At 37.6% G+C, this 17,487-nt stretch overlaps 4 protein-coding genes across 10 annotated transcripts; 3 read left to right on the forward strand and 1 right to left on the reverse strand.

Annotated features, from left to right (window-relative positions):
- The first annotated feature begins 314 nt into the window (after positions 1-314).
- On the forward strand, positions 315-12,455 carry LOC107265566. 3 transcript variants are annotated; one of them, XM_015735153.2, is made up of 3 exons: positions 315-598; positions 8,236-9,293; positions 10,209-12,455. In XM_015735153.2, exons 1-3 carry the CDS (start codon positions 348-350, stop codon positions 11,339-11,341), a joined length of 2,442 nt encoding a protein of 813 aa, XP_015590639.1. In that variant the 5' UTR covers positions 315-347; the 3' UTR covers positions 11,342-12,455. The 3 variants fall into 3 exon arrangements, with proteins under 3 accessions (XP_015590639.1, XP_024938668.1, XP_015590638.1); XM_025082900.1 differs by lacking the exon at positions 315-598 and adding an exon at positions 2,300-3,133; XM_015735152.2 differs by lacking the exon at positions 315-598 and adding an exon at positions 3,550-4,870.
- A 59-nt stretch (positions 12,456-12,514) lies between these two features.
- On the forward strand, positions 12,515-14,777 carry LOC107265575. 5 transcript variants are annotated; one of them, XM_025082910.1, is made up of 7 exons: positions 12,515-13,041; positions 13,204-13,490; positions 13,558-13,690; positions 13,770-14,011; positions 14,072-14,218; positions 14,303-14,482; positions 14,549-14,777. In XM_025082910.1, exons 2-7 carry the CDS (start codon positions 13,240-13,242, stop codon positions 14,688-14,690), a joined length of 1,095 nt encoding a protein of 364 aa, XP_024938678.1. In that variant the 5' UTR covers positions 12,515-13,041; positions 13,204-13,239; the 3' UTR covers positions 14,691-14,777. The 5 variants fall into 5 exon arrangements, with proteins under 5 accessions (XP_024938678.1, XP_015590656.1, XP_015590657.1 ...); XM_015735170.2 differs by having other exon boundaries at positions 13,229-13,490; XM_015735171.2 differs by having other exon boundaries at positions 13,229-13,484.
- Positions 14,778-14,798: 21 nt separating this feature from the next.
- LOC107265581 lies at positions 14,799-17,174 on the reverse strand. The gene is made up of 5 exons (XM_015735178.2): positions 17,042-17,174; positions 15,848-15,912; positions 15,408-15,761; positions 15,019-15,172; positions 14,799-14,934 (listed from the first exon to the last, which is right to left on the reverse strand). The coding sequence occupies exons 1-5, from the start codon at positions 17,082-17,084 to the stop codon at positions 14,873-14,875; spliced, it is 678 nt and encodes a 225-aa protein (XP_015590664.1). The 5' UTR covers positions 17,085-17,174; the 3' UTR covers positions 14,799-14,872.
- Positions 15,958-17,308, forward strand: LOC107265583. Its single transcript, XM_015735180.2, has 5 exons — positions 15,958-16,289; positions 16,424-16,510; positions 16,693-16,777; positions 16,866-16,954; positions 17,020-17,308. Exons 1-5 carry the CDS (start codon positions 16,239-16,241, stop codon positions 17,215-17,217), a joined length of 510 nt encoding a protein of 169 aa, XP_015590666.2. The 5' UTR covers positions 15,958-16,238; the 3' UTR covers positions 17,218-17,308.
- The last annotated feature ends 179 nt before the right edge of the window (positions 17,309-17,487 follow it).

A 17,487-nucleotide genomic window follows, 5' to 3' on the forward strand; every position in this document is an offset into this window, starting at 1 on the left:
AAAAATAATATGGAAGGATGCAATGTAGTTCCAACCTGGAATTCTTATCGAATATTTAGTGACTTCGATGCGTGCTCGAGTCACGTTCCAAACTGACCCAGCGAGTCAAATTCAGTCAATAATTTCGAAAAGTTACTCCGAGGACGTCAGTGCAGAGTGAAGAGGATACAGGATGTACTCATCGGACGAAGAACGAGTTTTAAATATTAAAAAAATAGCAAGGATTTATATAAACGCTTAAGTTAAATTTTCAACCAAAAAAGGGAACTATCCTATTGTGCAATTTTAAATGCGCGATATGCACGTTAGATACGAGTTTTGGCGGTGATCGTTCAACCGGAAGTGTTATGCGTGCCGTTGCCGACGGTATGGAGGAGCCTCAGAAGCTCTTCCGGTTGCCAGGTACCATAGAGGAAGAGGAGGAACGCGAATTGGAGACTCAAGTTAATTCTGAAAATCAACCCGGGCCTGAATCGCCACTTTTAACCCAAAAAGTACCGAGCATCGTCACAGGATTTCCCAGGAACGTTACCCTGGTCAGGGTCAGCACGCAGAGCAGCAGCATTGGCGGTGGGGTCGGCCGTCAGGATTCTAACAGGTAAATAAATTATAGTACACACATTTTTTAGTCTATTATATATTTTCATTTTCAATCAGGTCACTCCCTTTCTATCTCTATGGCGAAGTCAAGTCCTTTTTATGGGACTTAATTTTACATGCGAGTCTCGCTGAGGCACAGAGAGAGAGAAAATGTGAAAACTTTCGCGCAAGATTTCGAGGCTGATTCGACAATAAAATTGCGAAATTTGCTTCTATCCTTGCCGTGTGGATCTGACGATTCCTTGAAGGTTAAATATAATATCGTAGTCATCTAACGTATTAATTAGAATATCCATAAAATGCGGTTTCTGCAGTAACCTATTTATATCTAGTAAAGTTGAATTCAATGTCAACTACAGATTTAATTCTTAAATCAGATAATTTTTCTGTTTTATTGTAAGGCGAAGAATCGCGTTATATGAAAACAGTATTCGCAATATTTTTGCCTCGTTATAAGAATTCGTGTTGTAAGAACTCGCGTTGTACGGGAATCTACTTCTATGTAGATTATATAGCATTAAATTCCGGCCAAACGTACCAACTGAAGTTAGGCATCCATCCTATTGGATTTCTGTCCTAGAGCCAACTTCAGTGATAATTAGGTAAAAAATGTTTAAAAAATAATCAGGCTAATTTCATCGCAACAGTTCCTAATAATATAATACACGTTTAGTACAATTATTGACCTACCTGATATACGAGGATAAAGATAAAATATTTGTCTTTGGTAGAAAATATAAAATCGTCAGATATTAGTTTAAAAAATTAGATGGATTTTTCGTCGTCCGCCAGATGACGCTAGCTGTCACATGGACGTCTATAAATACCAATGAGAATCAGTAGTCAAATATGAATTAATCATCCCCAGCCAGCAATGTAAATTTTCATTTTTTCACTCTTATTATTTACCCATGCAAACATTCCGATTAGGTACAGATTAATAGAAAAAAAATGCCCTCCCGACAGTGTCCAGAAAGTGACTATTTTAAACGTCGTCAATAGAGAGACTAGATTGTTCTTACCAACAAAAATGGCGGTGCCCCCCCTTGCAGCGTATAGTAAATTCAATTATAATCTTCCTCGTAACGATATTTACTTCTCTGATATTTACCTCCACATCCAGCATACGTTCAAGCTGTCGACACTTATCACCAGCGACAGCTGATACGCGTAACGTACCGTAACGTTGCTTAAAAGTAATACTGCGAAAGTGTCAACCGATTTGTACACACAAAGAGGTTAGAGATGAGTGAGGATTTTTATGTCTCGCGATTATCAAATATCCCAAATTAAAACAGACAAATATATTTGCGCTGGGTAAAAGGCGATATTCAAATTACGTGCCGTCGGGTTTGCTGCATAAGCATTTTTCATATTCCTTGGGCTATGCCCTTACAACTTGACGTTCCTTGCAATGCTAAGAACTAAGAAAGCGTAGGAGCCTAGGGTTTCTAGCTTTGTGTTTGAGGAGTTCTTGGTATCAGGATAAGGATCGAATCGTTCACGACTGACGCTGGTAAGCGTATTCTCGTCTATTGATACATGGAGATTGCTTTGGAGACATAATGACTCGCTATGACCGTGGGATACAATGTATGTGTATGTATATATATATATTATAACGTAAGTAAGAAAAACGCTAAGTAACATTGTCCCATTAAATTTCAATAATTAATTTATCTCGATCGAACGACTGAACGATCGGAAAAAAAAGATCAGCTTTAAATATCCGCAAGTGACCAAGTGTGTTTATTTAATTCGTCAGTTGAAAATTATTTGAATATATACATACTTTCGATGTTGACGCGCAAGAAGATGAACCCCTGACTCTTGTCACTTGTGACTTCTGTGATACGATACAGTCGAATCTTCGTATTGAGTTTTTAGGTTTCGTAAAAATGTAAATAGAAAGAAATGACGATTAAATGACGATTAAATGTTTTATAACGGTACCGAGAATAGAAATTTTGTGAAATATTATCGTAAATCAATTGCAAGGTGAAATTTTTCTTAAGTCTTAATTTTATCTTCTAAATGCATTTTATACGAATAACTAGATGGCGCTGCGATCGCGCGGGCTTTTTCAAACGGCAGATAAATACTTCCCTATAAATCACTGTTACTCTCGGTTCAAACGTACGTGTCGTGCTCGAGATCAGAATGGAAAAAAGACAAAGAATTATCTCGCACATTTATTACTTAACGACTAGTTAGTCTTATTACGAGCGTTTATCGGAGCTTGCGAGTGTGACCTCAGGGCTGACCGACTCGCTGCGAACTAGTATCAACAGTCCTTTTAACGTGGTGCAGCTGATCCAACGCGTAACGCACGTGTCGTAATATATTTTCGTTGTGACAGACGCTTTATTTCCCACTCGTGGCTTCTCCTGGTGAGATAACCGGATGTTCTTTTAACGGGCTCTATGGGGGTTACTTATATCGAGCGTCAAACTACGAGAGTCAGTGTACAACGTGAGCGAAAAAATTTTAAGCAAGGATCGGATCGTGAAGGACGCAGAGTACGAGATTCCTGGTTGGTTAGTTTTCATATAGTAGAAATGACATTGAAAAATTGTATAATAAAAAAAAAATTTATTTTATCTATTAAATTCACAAATATTCTGCATATAACCTTAAGGGTTGGATTTTTTTTTTAATTTTTACTACGCATCAACAGACCAAATTCTTGGTTAACTATACACCCTAATGTCATAGTGCGATTAGGTATTTGTGTCCGTTTTGAAACTTTTTTTTTTCACCTAGAACGTAAGTCACAGATAAAATTCGAGCGTAAGTCATCGAATTTGACCGGACGCTAATGATAAAATTTTGAAATTTTTTAAATTAACCAAAAAAATTGTACAATTTTTTTTGGGAGCAAATATTTTCAAGCGACTCGGGCAAACGTCTGAGAAATTCTCGATTTGTTACGTAACAATTAAAACTTGTGTGCGACCGACAAAAATTCCGATCCCCCTTGAAATTCAATTGAATCAACAGAATACTCGATACTTCACCGTGGCTCTTGAGGGCGACGACGAGAAATTCTCAACTCTTAATTTCAATGCTGAAATGTCTACCCGTTACCAATTTTTCCTTGTCTCAGCGAACTTATCCCACTCTCAATACGAATCCATTCTCAGTCCCTGTCTCGCGCGTAATCAGCGATTTTACGGAGGTTCGCGAGTAATCGTGATAACAAGAGCGAGGAACGTGTCAGCGCTGTGATAAGAAATCATCAAAGTTAGTCAGTACGGTGCCGAGCGTTGAGACAGTTAAATCGGTTTTTGATTTGGCATTGGAAAAAATATGTAAAATTACAAAAATCCGTGAAAACTCAGCATAAAAAGTGTAAAATAAAAAACGAAAGACAAAATTTATGTTTATTAAAAAAAAAGTGATAACAATAAGAATGTGAATTTTTTCAAATTTCAATAAAAAATTGAACTACGAAAGTTTCGGGTTTATTATGACAGTACGTAAATTTAAATAATAATCTGGTCTGCGTGAATTAAAAAAAAAAAAATGAATTGCTACAACGAATTCCAAGTGCTGCTTATCGTTGCAATAAGCTATTCCAGGGTTCGCTTCGGATTGTCAAATACGGCGAACATAACCTCAAATTAGAAACGTATCGAAAGAAGATATATTAAAGCAAGTTGGAAATTGCAAGTTCAGTGGCTCGAGGTAGAATGAAAAAATAAGTTTTCCCTGGGGCGCTTAACTTTTTGCGAATTGCAAAGGTAAACTTCGTAATTCGTGACTGATAATTGGAGGCGGCTGGTAAGTGGAGATCGTCAGGTACATATAAGACGCACAGCATACTGCGGCTAACCAGTCGATCGTCCGCAAGCTGTGTCGCAAGTCTGTCACAGAAGCGTTATAAGTAGATTAACTTAAAAAAATCTATGACCAGTTTGCGTTGACGTGAAAAAGCGACGGAAGCTGCGAGCTTCCGAATAGTCTGGCGGAAACGGCCGAAGCTACACTAACCTTCAAATCTCGTACGTGACATGAACGAAGGACGCGTTGAAGTGAGCGACAGGACGTTCTGGACACGAATGTCGCCCCGAATAATTCGCTCGACTTCAGGGAACTTGGTGCGCTACGAGAATCATTGTAAAATGGATGGAGACATTTCAAATGGCAATTCGAACGGGCAGTCCTACTCGCCTGAAAGTGGCGAGGATCAGAAGTTGCTTCCTTCGTGGAGTCAGACGCCGATCATAGTACAAGTGCCGAAGAGTCCAAATCCGTCCTTTCGAAGCAGGTAGAAAATATTAGTCCATTGTCAGTGTACGTGTATAATTAATGAATTATTTTTTTTTGTCAATGCCTTTTTTAATTAAAATTCAAACGAGTTTTATAATGGCTTCGGGTCTGATGTAGTATTTAGTATTTAGTAATTAATGTAAAAAGACTTACGAGTTTATGAATGGTGAGGATGGCTGAACGAAATTGAAGGTTAGGGTTTATAAATTTCAAAACGCATTTCTTATACAGTGTTTTGTTGTTTATGCATAAATTAAAAAAAAAAAATCAAAATCTTCCAGTAGCCGCGCAACTAGTACTCGTCATTTACCAATGTTTGGGCACTTAATGGATCCAATCTTTAGACAGTTGGATTTTTGGATCTGTTCGAGACTTTAATATTTTCTGATTTCTTACGTATCAGCGACTGGGGGAATTACTGTCCACTTTATAAGCGTAATCATAAATATTTATATGAATCATTAAGATCGGTTCACACCTCCATAGAAAGGAGACTGCAAAACAGTCGTAAATCTTTCACTGATTAAAATTAATAACTTTACGAACACAGATTGCACATACCAAGGTGTATGTTACGTGCAGCAGCAACTTTAATGACTTATCATTTATTTTTTCGATAAGCTTTTATTGATCTGAGCTTAAATAAGTTTTCAGTAAAAAAAATTACTCATAGACAGTTAATATACGTCGAGGTGTCACGTTACTCATTGTAAGTCTAACCAATTTCGCAAAGGTGTAAAAAATCGGAATAAAATTTTCCATTGCCAATAGTTTTTTGTCTATGGCAATCGATGGGTTATATGCTGTTATAATTACTCGAGTTTTGATAATTGACAAAAATTTCGGACTTTCCACATCTCACTTCTGCTTTTTTAATTGGAGTCTTGCTTTTCTTCGGGTTTATACAAAATGCTGATTCTCTATCGATCAAAAATAATTATTCATTCAATTTTATTTACGTTGTAGAAAATTTTTTGGATTTTTCCGCTCTTTGCGTTTTTCACTTTTATTTTGATTCTTTCGAATTATTCTTCGTCTGTATCAATTCTAACTGACTAACGTCGACGCTTCTACTTAAGGCTGTCTTATCGGTATGCGACCGAAACGATAAGGTATAGGTTGCGATCGCGATAATTTCTCTAAGTGATGGATACCTCGAGGTTACTTACGTCGCGTCATTGAAAACGAGATGGTTCTAGATTTCGAAATACAAAGATTATTATAATTATTTTATTACAAAATAAATATTTACGCTCAAATTCACTCGCGGGCATTGATCATTCGAGTTAATTTAATTTCGTCGGCTTTTAGATTTTTAAACTATTTTTTTAAAAATTCACTAGGTCAGTTATGTTATGTAACGTATTTTTTTACTCAGATTTCGAGTAACGATCACCTTTATAAGCTTTTTTCTACACAACGTCACATAGAAAACGTCATAAGGATATCCCCTGGACGTCCTGTAAACGTATAGACGTGTCTGACATACTTTGAGTTAGTGTAAACGTTGTATTTTTTTTACATCTAGATAAAATTTTTAATGAAAACTTAAAGACACATTTTTTATTTTAAAATCATTCAGATGCTTTCTTTATCATACTTGGACAGTATATCATTATAATATTGATAATCTTTAACCCTATTTCTATCAGTGTATAACTTTGTATCGCAATTGATCTTTAACCCTATTCCTACCAGGATATGACTTAATATCAAAATTGAAATTGAAGTAACTTTAGTTTTGTAATTACATTTCTTCAGTAACGACACTTCGTATACTTATTTAATATTTTTAATATTAACAAAAATTTTGGAAGATTTTGGACTAGAATTTTAATTTCTATTATATAGTGTCAAAAGTCACATCCTGAAAGTCCATGTGTGTGACAGAACCCAATGCGAATGGGATTCAGAAAAAAGTATAGTCAATCAACAAAATGATTGGGTTGAAAATTATGGGCTACATTGTCCTCGTATAGAATATAGCGGATGCGCGTCATCGGACTGATTTACACCGAGTAATAAATAAATTACCAGATAACGCACGCTACTTATTTATTGGAACGTCAAAATGGCCTCGTTGTTTTACCATAGAGACGAAAGTCTCGAGCTTGAGTCTTCACGAGATCAGCGTACAAGCCGGGCGGACCCACTTAACGATCTCAATTTTACCTCGTACCGAGTATAGGCATTCGCTTATTGCGCGCAAATTTTTTGCAGACAGTTACTGCTGTGTAGAATCGAAATCCTGGGATGGCATCAAGTTCCTTAAAAAATCACGTGACGATGTTGCGAAATGCGAAGAAGACCATCGTGGGTGTAAAATTAAAACAGAATACCTTACAATTAAGAAATCACAAAGAATTTCCAGATATCTTTGTAAATTGCTTCTTATTGACTTTACTGCATAGTATTATCATTTAGAAATTCCAGCCATAACATTTTATCATTCTTCGTTCCTCCTATCTCCATTTCATCCAACGTCATAGGATCAGCATCAATCTTCTATGTGACCCAGTATACCAATGATCTTATGAGGGAAGATCTACTGCAGCCAGATATCCAAGTGACGTTTATGATTTTGAGAATCAAAAAAAAAACTGTAAAAATAATATCAAACCAGCAATTATCCAGAATAAACAAAGAAGACTTTATCTAAAAAGTAGTAAGATTTAGATAATCCTAACAGATCCAAGATTAAATATTTTCCAATACTTAGTCTTACTGGACTTGCTGACTTCCTCGTGGATTTTACAATATAGGCCAAGAGCGGATACGCGTGTACGGCAAATTGTTTAATTCTGTCTAACTACAATTATCAAGTTATCGATTGACAATGACAATATTTACATTGATGTCGCGCAATAGCTGCTAATAGCCAAGACTCGCTCAATGATCCATAAAAAAAAAGGATGGTAGTCGGACCAGTCTGTAGAAGAAGTAGAGAACCCGTGGGTCGAGCAAAGCCCATTCATCAAAACTGCTTAAGAGCTGAACGAGATCAAAATGATTTGAAATTTAAATCATGATAATTATTTTTATTTTTTTCCAAGAAGAAGTCGCAGCCAGGAATATCTTTAAAGACAGGACAAAAGTGAACTTGCGCAAGTGGCCTGATGACCTTGCCATTTACATTTTCCATTTTCTTCTTCATCCTTCCACTTTTCACGCACCTGAGTACACCTAGAAAAGTTATGAGACACACAGTATAACTGAGAAGCATTAAGAATTGCATTGAAACTTCAGTACAAGGTCGAATTTCCTCTTTACTAATATTTCTTCTACCCGGTGTAATAGCTCTGCGGATAGCACGTTAATTAAAAATTAATAATTAACGATCCCTCTCACCTTGTCATGTTGCAGGAGCCGTTACAGGGCAGGTCCAGTGAAAAAAATTCGTAGACGGGTGGTCCTCAAAAATGGAGAGTGCAACGTATTGCAATCACGAATATCACGAAGATCGCTACGCTTCCTTCAGGACATCTTCACCACCCTGGTAGACACCCAATGGCGTTGGACATTGCTCTGCTTCACCCTGAGCTTCTTCCTGTCCTGGTTAGGATTCGCTGTCATCTGGTGGCTCATAGTCTTCACTCATGGTGACTTGGAAAAGGACCACCTGCCATCTGTCCAAGTTGAAAACAATTGGACACCTTGCGTAATCAATATAAATTCATTTACAAGCTGCTTCCTCTTCTCCATCGAAACTCAACATACCATTGGCTACGGCAGTAGGACCACCACTGAAGAATGTCCTGAGGCCATTTTCGTAATGTGCATCCAGAGCATTGCTGGTGTGATGATACAAGCCTTCATGGTTGGAATTGTCTTTGCCAAGATGACAAGACCCAAGCAACGTACCCAGACCCTGCTCTTCTCCAGAAACGCTGTCATCTGTCAGCGAGATGGTGAACTCTGCTTGATGTTCCGGGTCGGAGACATGAGAAAGAGCCATATTATTGGCGCCACCGTCAGGGCCCAGGTCATCCGATCAAGGACCACCAAGGAGGGTGAATTCCTCTCGCAGCATCAACAAGAGCTGGCCATTGGTACCGATGGAGATAATGGCAATCTCTTCTTCATCTGGCCTACAACAATTGTTCATAACATCAATGCGGACTCGCCATTTTATAATATGTCTGCCGAGGATATGCTTACCGAACGGTTTGAAGTTGTTGTCATATTGGAAGGAACCATTGAGTCCACTGGTCAGACTACTCAGGCTAGATCTAGCTATCTGCCTCAAGAAATACTCTGGGGTCATCGATTCGAACCGATGGTCGGCTACTCTAAGGAGAGACAAGGATACGAGGTTGACTACTCATTATTTAATAGTACTACTCAAGTGGATACTCCTCTTTGCTCCGGTAGGGAATTGGCTGAATTCTACAGGGTCCAGGATGATCTTCGTCATGGACCTGGTGAGTTGTGGGACGTTGCTATTACTAATTTTTAATTAATGCTACTCTCATAACCTTTATCCCGGATTAATTATCGATGAATTCATTAATGTTATATTATTTGCATGGTACCAGTTGACTTTTTTTAACGTTTCTCGGTTCTTTTTCTGTTCTTTTTTTTGTTGGTGTTTTGTTATGTTTACTTTCCGTTTATTTCGCTTTTTTGTCTATTGGTTCTGCTGTCCCCTTGTCTATCGTCTGACTATTCTTGGTGCTGGTATATCGTAGATGGAGTCGGACTGAGGAAAGTTCCTAGCGAACCCAAAACTGCTCCGGTTATTTTGACATCCTCGAACCACAGCACGGATGGAGGATTTCTAGTCCCGTCGCAGCAACAACAGCAGCAGCAAATGAACGTACCGCCAAAGCTTCACATAGACATTCCACCGATTACAGAGAATCCAAAAATTTAGATACAATTACCTGTTTAACAACCTCAAGAAAAGATCTATATATTTGTTTTTTAATTGTCTGCTCTGTTACGTCGCGTCCTATGTTCGCTATTGTTTCTATGAGGTCGTCGCTTCGACTCGTAAAAGAAACAAAGAATCCAAGATGGAACCGATGGAGGATGAAGAACAACCAGCGTGCATAAGAACTATATCCGGAATGTCGTCGCTGCGACGTCCGTTGGATTGGTCGATGGGAATCTGGGATATACAAGAAAAAAAAAATCAAATCTCTAAGATCTCTACGACCCCCAGAATATTTCATATGCATGACATTTGCAGTACTTTGGGTTTTAACAACTAAAACTAAACATTAAACTTCTCTCATGGGTACTTGGTCTATTGATCTAAGATGAGTCGAGGCTTGGGGTGAAGGGTTAAGCTGAGATAAATAAGTCTGGACCCTAAGGAACAGAATGATTTACAGGTTTTATAGTCGATGACGATGGCGCCACGGTGGATCCTTATCCGGATATGTATACGCAGTACATGGGTCACCATCCTCCTCGAAGTTCAGGTCATCATCCTCTGGTCCATGCTGAGAGTACTAAGAGTGCGGCTAGTGATATCAGTCTAGAGGATAGCACGATAGGACGAAGCCTTTACAGGGACGATTCCCTAGGTCCACAGATGCCAAACCGAGAAACTGGAACAAGCAGAATCATTGACTTAGATCCGGACGCCATTCAGGTAATCGGCGAAGCTGAACTATACCAGTTACCAGAAGCGGTGAACAAGGAGATCCTCAAGAACAGCAGAGAGATCGTCTTCGAGGAACAGGAAATGGATAGCTTACCAGAGGCAGTCAATCCTAAGCGTCCAATGGGATACCCAGGAAGTATCGATGACAAGAGATCCTTAAACGGATCAAAAAACTTGAGCTTCAGGACTCTTGGACTTGACGATGAGAAGCGATCGCTCAATGGTTCCAGGAGGAATTTGAATGGTTCCAGAAGGTACCACGTGCTGTTAGATCATGGTGATTCCTTCAGCAGTAGTGCCAGGAACCTCTTCCACGTAGGCAGTAGAGAAAATCTTGGTCCTCGAAGACACACAGGCAGCAAAGAAGGACTGAACGTCATTCGCAAGACTGTAAGAGGCATGAAAGGATCTAAGGAGACACCAGAGTTAAGATCTCGTAGGAGGTTACCTGATATCAGTCAGGGCAATCAGACCGAGGTCGGGGTCGACGTTGAAAGGGTTCCTAAACAAGATAATCCTAGTAATTATACATCACCTAGCAGTTCAGTCTTAACTGAATCAGGTCGATCACCGGAATCTGGTTTCGTCGACCAAACACAGTATTCCAGTCCTGAATCCATAAAACGTGGTCCCAGGCTACCTCAGAATTCCGTAATCGCCAGGAACAGACGAAGTTACGAAAACGCACAGCTCCAGGATATGCACGAAGCTCTCACGAGGACCATCAGCGAGAGTAGTTCTTCGGACAGTGAGAGCACCACCAAGAACGTCGTGGCTTCAATATCAGTGCCTAATAAACATATAGTAACAATTAATTTTAAATCTAATTCCAAGCCGATGTCTTATACCAGTGTTTAATCATGTAACATCTAATAGAATGGAGTATACCCACAAAAGTCTATACTGCCTTCAAACTAACTCTTGAAGTATCCATTGGACTGTTACTATAAGCAATGGAAAAAAAAAACTTTATCTTTGTTATCTTGGTATGAAATTTTACGCGAGACTGCCGGTCGGTCCTCTAGAATTATGTTTAAATGCCAATTAAACGGTAATCCAAAAGCTGATAAAATCAATTATAAAAAAAAAAAAGAAATCGACAAACCGAGAGTTCGGTCGAATCTACCATGTTCTTATTGTATTATAATGATAGGCAATTAATTTAGTGACAATAATACTTGCGAAAGTGCCTTAATGTTTAGCGATCAATTCTCGGGGTTAATTGTGTGATGAATCAGCTGTCAATATTGTACGTTACAAGTAGGTTAGGTTAATCCGCGATGCCTTCACATACCCTTACGTTAAATCCTAAGGTGGAAATAGTCAGATAGATTTAGACTTCTTTTTTTTTTTTTAATATTTTTCCTCTTCATTTCCAAAACGAGCATAATCATTATTGTTGTTATTATTGTCAAAAATGAAATTCGAGATCTCGTAGGTGATTCGATGTCTGCATGCTTACACGCGCATGCGCATAACGTATCCGGGTATGGATGTGAGAATGTGCACGAAGAACGTACGATTAATAGTCAATATTTATTTACTACCGTGAATATATTTTAGATTAATATTATTTGTATATAATACGTTACAGAGCGCGCGTAAGACGTCAAGATATTAATTATGCCATGCGTTTATACTAATTGCGTATATGCATGTGTATATATAGGATATTCTCTTCCTCGAGTCGTAGGAGGAAACAACGAGAGGGCGATAGTAGTGGAAAGAAGTTGAAGAAAGGAAAAGAAAAAATTAAATTAACTGGACTGAATTGCGTTATGACAAAGAAAATTGAGAAGCGATGAGAAAATACGAGAGTTATAAGTTATGTACGTAATGCGCGTCCAGGATCTTCGGCGCCATTATACTTTTTACTACGTCGATCATACCAACCGCGTAAACACACATCATTGTGATTATTAGAATTAATTTATGTGAATGTTGTTTGTAATAAATTTCAAATTTAAAATTACTGAGTAGACATACGTTTCAGTTTATTACTCGATACATTTTGATTTCCCTTTTTTTTTTCATTTCCCTTATATCGCTTCGAGATTCATCCGCGAGCACTGCGAGCTTCGGTGCGTCTCTGTCAGATGCGTATTGATAAACCGTGATACAATGATACTCGCAGTAATCGCTGTGAATTTTGAAACCCATTCTACATTCTTATATTCCATTTATTCCAACGAGTGATTCTAACCCTGTATATGAGTCGTATTATTTGACTTCAATTGCATGGGACATATTAAATCCTGATATTTTTGTGTCATGAAAACGTCGAATGAATTTTGAAATATAGATTAAGAGAATCAGAGGATCGTGAAATATTTCGTGGAAAGCTCGTGAACTTTCTGACATTGAATATTATTAATTAACAGCTAAACTGATATCGGAGCGTTTTCAAAAAAAGAATTTTCGCCGAATCGCTAATATCTTGAATTATTATTGCTTCGTTTGGTAATGACGATTTCGTAGTGCTGACTCATCGAATGATGGAATTGCTGCAGTGCTAATTGAATCGTGTCACGGGATCGACGAAATGTCCAAGAGTAAACGTAAGTGATAATAAAAGAAATGTAGAATAATCATTGTCTCGTTAGTATAATATCATCGCGAAAGCGTTTTCTGTCGAGTCTAGGTGTTCTTAGTAATTTTTAACGACTTGCTTGTGGATGGATTAAGTCGTTAATTAGCGCGGGAACGTGTTAATAATTTAGAAACAAATTTCGAGAACGCCAACAGTGCAAGTAATCATGAATCGCGATGCAGAACGCAGTAAGGAGGAGGATCGGCCATTATTATTTCCTGAAGACGATTGCCAGAGGATGGATGGATTTCCGGTTGCATATGAAACAGCCGTCACTCATGGTGCTGTGCATTATTTGGGAAAGTGGCCGTCACATTTATTTGCCGTCTTCGTTGCTGGATGTCTGGTATTTGCCATGTTTTTCATTTTCGCCCTTATCACTGTCATCTTCTCCGTATCCGTTGATAACAGGTGCCGGTAAGACTCTGACTGTAACAGTGTAGATTTATTTATTAAATATTTATATTAATTATTATTATTGCAGGAGGATACGTAACGTTGAAATTGATAATGACAGTTCTGGCAATGTTTACTTTGTTAAGCATGAAAACAGAACGTGGAGTGACGAAGAACTGTGCTTCATTGAAATTGCTGCGCGTGAGCATCCTGACTTGAATGTATGTTTTCTTTTTGTAATTACTGTTAGCAAGTAGACAGCAAAGGATTGATTAAAAAAGAATGATTGAATCTTGACAGATTTATCTGATGAATTTATTAAATGAAGAACCGAATGGGAAGAAAATGAAGGAATTTATGATAGAACTGATTGATGTTAAGAGGGAAATAAGATCAATGTTAGATACAGTTGACTTTTTACAAGTAAATAATTCAACGTTCACTGTTGGTTCTAAGTCAGATGAAAATATGAGAAAGAGATTGGCTGATGTATTGTTAAATGTCAGAAATATTGATGTTACTGTTGAACATTTTTTTAATGGGTAAGTTTATTCAGGATATTGTTTTATATATTTCTTTTTCATACTTTTTTTCATTCACAGATCCAGATTGGATAAGATTTATAGACAGTTGGATGATCGTGGTATTGAATTTGCAGCAAGGACTCATATCCTTTGGAATTTTCCTGGGATTGCCTTGGAGCCTGTATTATATTCGAGTCTGACACACGTTCGGCAGTTTTTGTACGAGTCAGTACAACGTTCAATTGACTTTTCAATGTTAATGATATTTTTTGTAATTTTATTGAATATTTTTTATTTTACCTTCAATAGAAATTGCAAGGACAAGTGCAAGTCTGGACAGATTGCTACCATAGAACCGAATGGTGATTTGTTAGCAACTGGAATCACATGTCAGGCATTTATAGGAGTCCTTATGGAGGAAATATTAAAAAGCAGAACATCCGTTAGACAGAACACTTTGAGAGAAGCAATAAGTAAATTCTGTCCAAGGTACCTCAAATAGAATTAAAAATAATGTCTTTAAGCATGACATAATCATTTTACTTATTACGACAGGACGGGTTACTGCCCAGGTGTGAGGATCTACAAATTTGAAAAACTATCATCCCTGAATATTCTCCACTGTCCTACTATTTATCCTGAGGGAATACCATCTGACAGCAAGCAACCTTCTAAAAAATATAGCACGAGCTATTGAGTGAGAATATCTTCAAAATTTACAAAGGCTGATGTCCATCGTATACTATGGAACTAATTATTTAACAAAACTTGTACAGAATCAAAATACACAATACAAATACACAATACAAAAGCCATGTTTGTAATTATCATAAAAGATTTTAATCCCAGGATTTAAAGGAATCTTGTTCTGAAATATTCTCATTCGAAAGTTCTTCTTTCATAGAGTCGAAGGACTCCCATCCAAACCCACAGTTCTGCAGCTATATATAAAAGAAATTCAAAAACTGTATTATTAAATAAAAACGATAAACCTCATTAGAATGATAAACTTTAAATGATCATACCAACAACAGTCGCAGCACAAGTGACATATGTCAAAGCCACAGGGAATTTAAGATAGCTAAAGAACAACCATGTGGCAACAACAGCATCGCCAAAGTCACAGACAAAATCGGCCATTGACAAAACCAATGTGGGTAGACTCCATCGTGCTTTTCTCTACAAGGTAAATAAATTATTAAATAACACCACGAAACTGTGTCAAGTGCATAGGACAGCTGGCATTCGAATAATCGATTCGTTTGTAGACAATGAATACACAATTAGTCCATCAGTATCTCCTGCACGCCATGTTCACAGTTTATATACTGAGCGCATCCTTCAACAGCAAGACAGTGGCCATATCAATAACCTATTTCCATCAGAGGTAAAATATTGATCAATAATCAATTACCGTTATCAAAGAATATAGAAGCATACAAGCCGCAACGGAGGATACCAAGGAATAAGGAGCCGAGTATCCTCGATTCAAAGTAATCACTGCTCTGTGAGATGAAACAAATCCAGTAACGGCACTTCCGTTCTCCAGGAGGCTGTAGACAGTACGACCATGTCGTAGGTCATAGAAGCTCAGCACCAAAACAGAAACGGCCAACAATAACGCCTGAACAGTGTGACAAGTCTCGGTTTCCTGTGGCAGCGATTTTCGCTTGATTTGGTAGCTTCTTGATTTCGTCGTTCCTGACAGCGTGGAGTCCGGGAACTTGCGCGGTCTGCCTTTCCGAAGTGCAAATTCTCCCTCCGCACCCTGAAAGAAATACGTATGAGTTAATAAAATGTATTTATTTTTTCAAATACAAAATTTTGAAAAATCATCCAACTGCTTTTACTTACGGGCGATGCAGCATAGACCGTGCGCGAAGATTCAATTCTCCTATTATATCCTTCATTCTCCTGACCTGCTTGATTATTGTTATTCATTGCATTAATTTATTATGGTCCTAAAGGGTTACGTTTAATGGAACAATAATATTAAATGGCGATCGTACCGCCAAGCTGTGGCCGTTAGTGACTGACAATGATAATCGATCAGGATCGATACTGATCGTATTGCTTTGAAAATATTTTTATAAATTCATTTTACACCTGGACGATCCTTGGCGTGTCAGGTTATTGTGATGCCATCGTTAGCATCAACTGTCATTGTACTCTCAAGCTCTAAATTATACTCCGGTTTTACATGGACCTCGGGTCTCTTATCACAACAAATATCACATGCTAGATCATGGCGATTCGTGGACGTCGAAAGATCAGCGACAGTGCCGTAGGATATCGAGTGAGTTAATTAAAAAATTTCAAAATTCACACTAATTATTCAGATTTGCTACCGTTGACAGTTAACCTCCTAAAATACGTTTAACACATTTTCATTATAAATTGTATAATTTTCGTTAAATTTATATTTTACAGCGTGTTGGCCGCTTAGCGTGTTCCGTATGCGATCACTATATCATGGGAAGTCCCATCTACGTGATAATTTTGGGCCTGATTGGAACTGTTAGTCTATCGCAATAATACATTAATAGATAAAACCAATTCGTTATGTTAATCTAAAGAGAGTGTCACATACGCAAATTGGTTTTTCAAAAACACATTCTCTACCAAGAATCTCATAATCTCTCAAAAGTATCTTTAATTAAATATTTTTAAAAAGTATTGTAATATATTATACTTAACAGGTTATCACAGCTTTTGACATAATTCGCATTATGAATTACAAATTACCAATGAGATGCCCAACGCGTCCTAGAGGAGAGGAACTTGGTAAATTTATATGAATATTAATTCCAAATCAATTCACTTGCTTAGACCATTCGAATTAATCACTCTAATCGTATGTCCCTGCTACAAGTTCCCTTGGACGTGGAAAGAGATTTGAAGCTGATGACTTCGATCTTAGCTATTGAGCATTACACGTTAATAATGCTGGGCGCAATTACGGTACGAATACTTTTTAATCAAATATTCATTCTTTCTCTATTTAATAAGTAATAATATTCCAACAGGAATATCCAATGCTACACATACCCTGGTTATTGATGCAGCTGTGCGTCATCATCGTTGAAGTCATCGTTTTCTTCGTCAGACTCTTCCTGGACGGTCTGCATGTAAAGCACGATGAGATTTTGTTGGCAGTGATAACGGTTCACAATTGGATGCAAGTTTTCTGTCTCTTTCATTGGCAAGCGCGACGATCATTGTGAATCACCTGTGACAATCAATATTTTTTTTAATAATACTAATAAAAAGTTGTGGAATATTATACCAATGAAGTTTTAGCATTTTATATCAACACTTGATATTCATTCGCCTTAAAATGCAAATGGCCATGCAAATTTTAAGGACGAACGGTGAAAAACAATTCTGGCCTCTTACTATTAAATCTTCTATTTTATTGACGAGGATTGTTTTCATTAATGTTAATGTGCTCGTAAGCACTTAAGGAATTCAATAAACGTATGGTATAGGCAGGG

Source organism: Cephus cinctus, unplaced genomic scaffold (assembly GCF_000341935.2).
Source record: "Cephus cinctus unplaced genomic scaffold, Ccin1 Ccin1_scaffold0230, whole genome shotgun sequence".
Lineage (NCBI taxonomy): Eukaryota > Metazoa > Arthropoda > Insecta > Hymenoptera > Cephidae > Cephus > Cephus cinctus.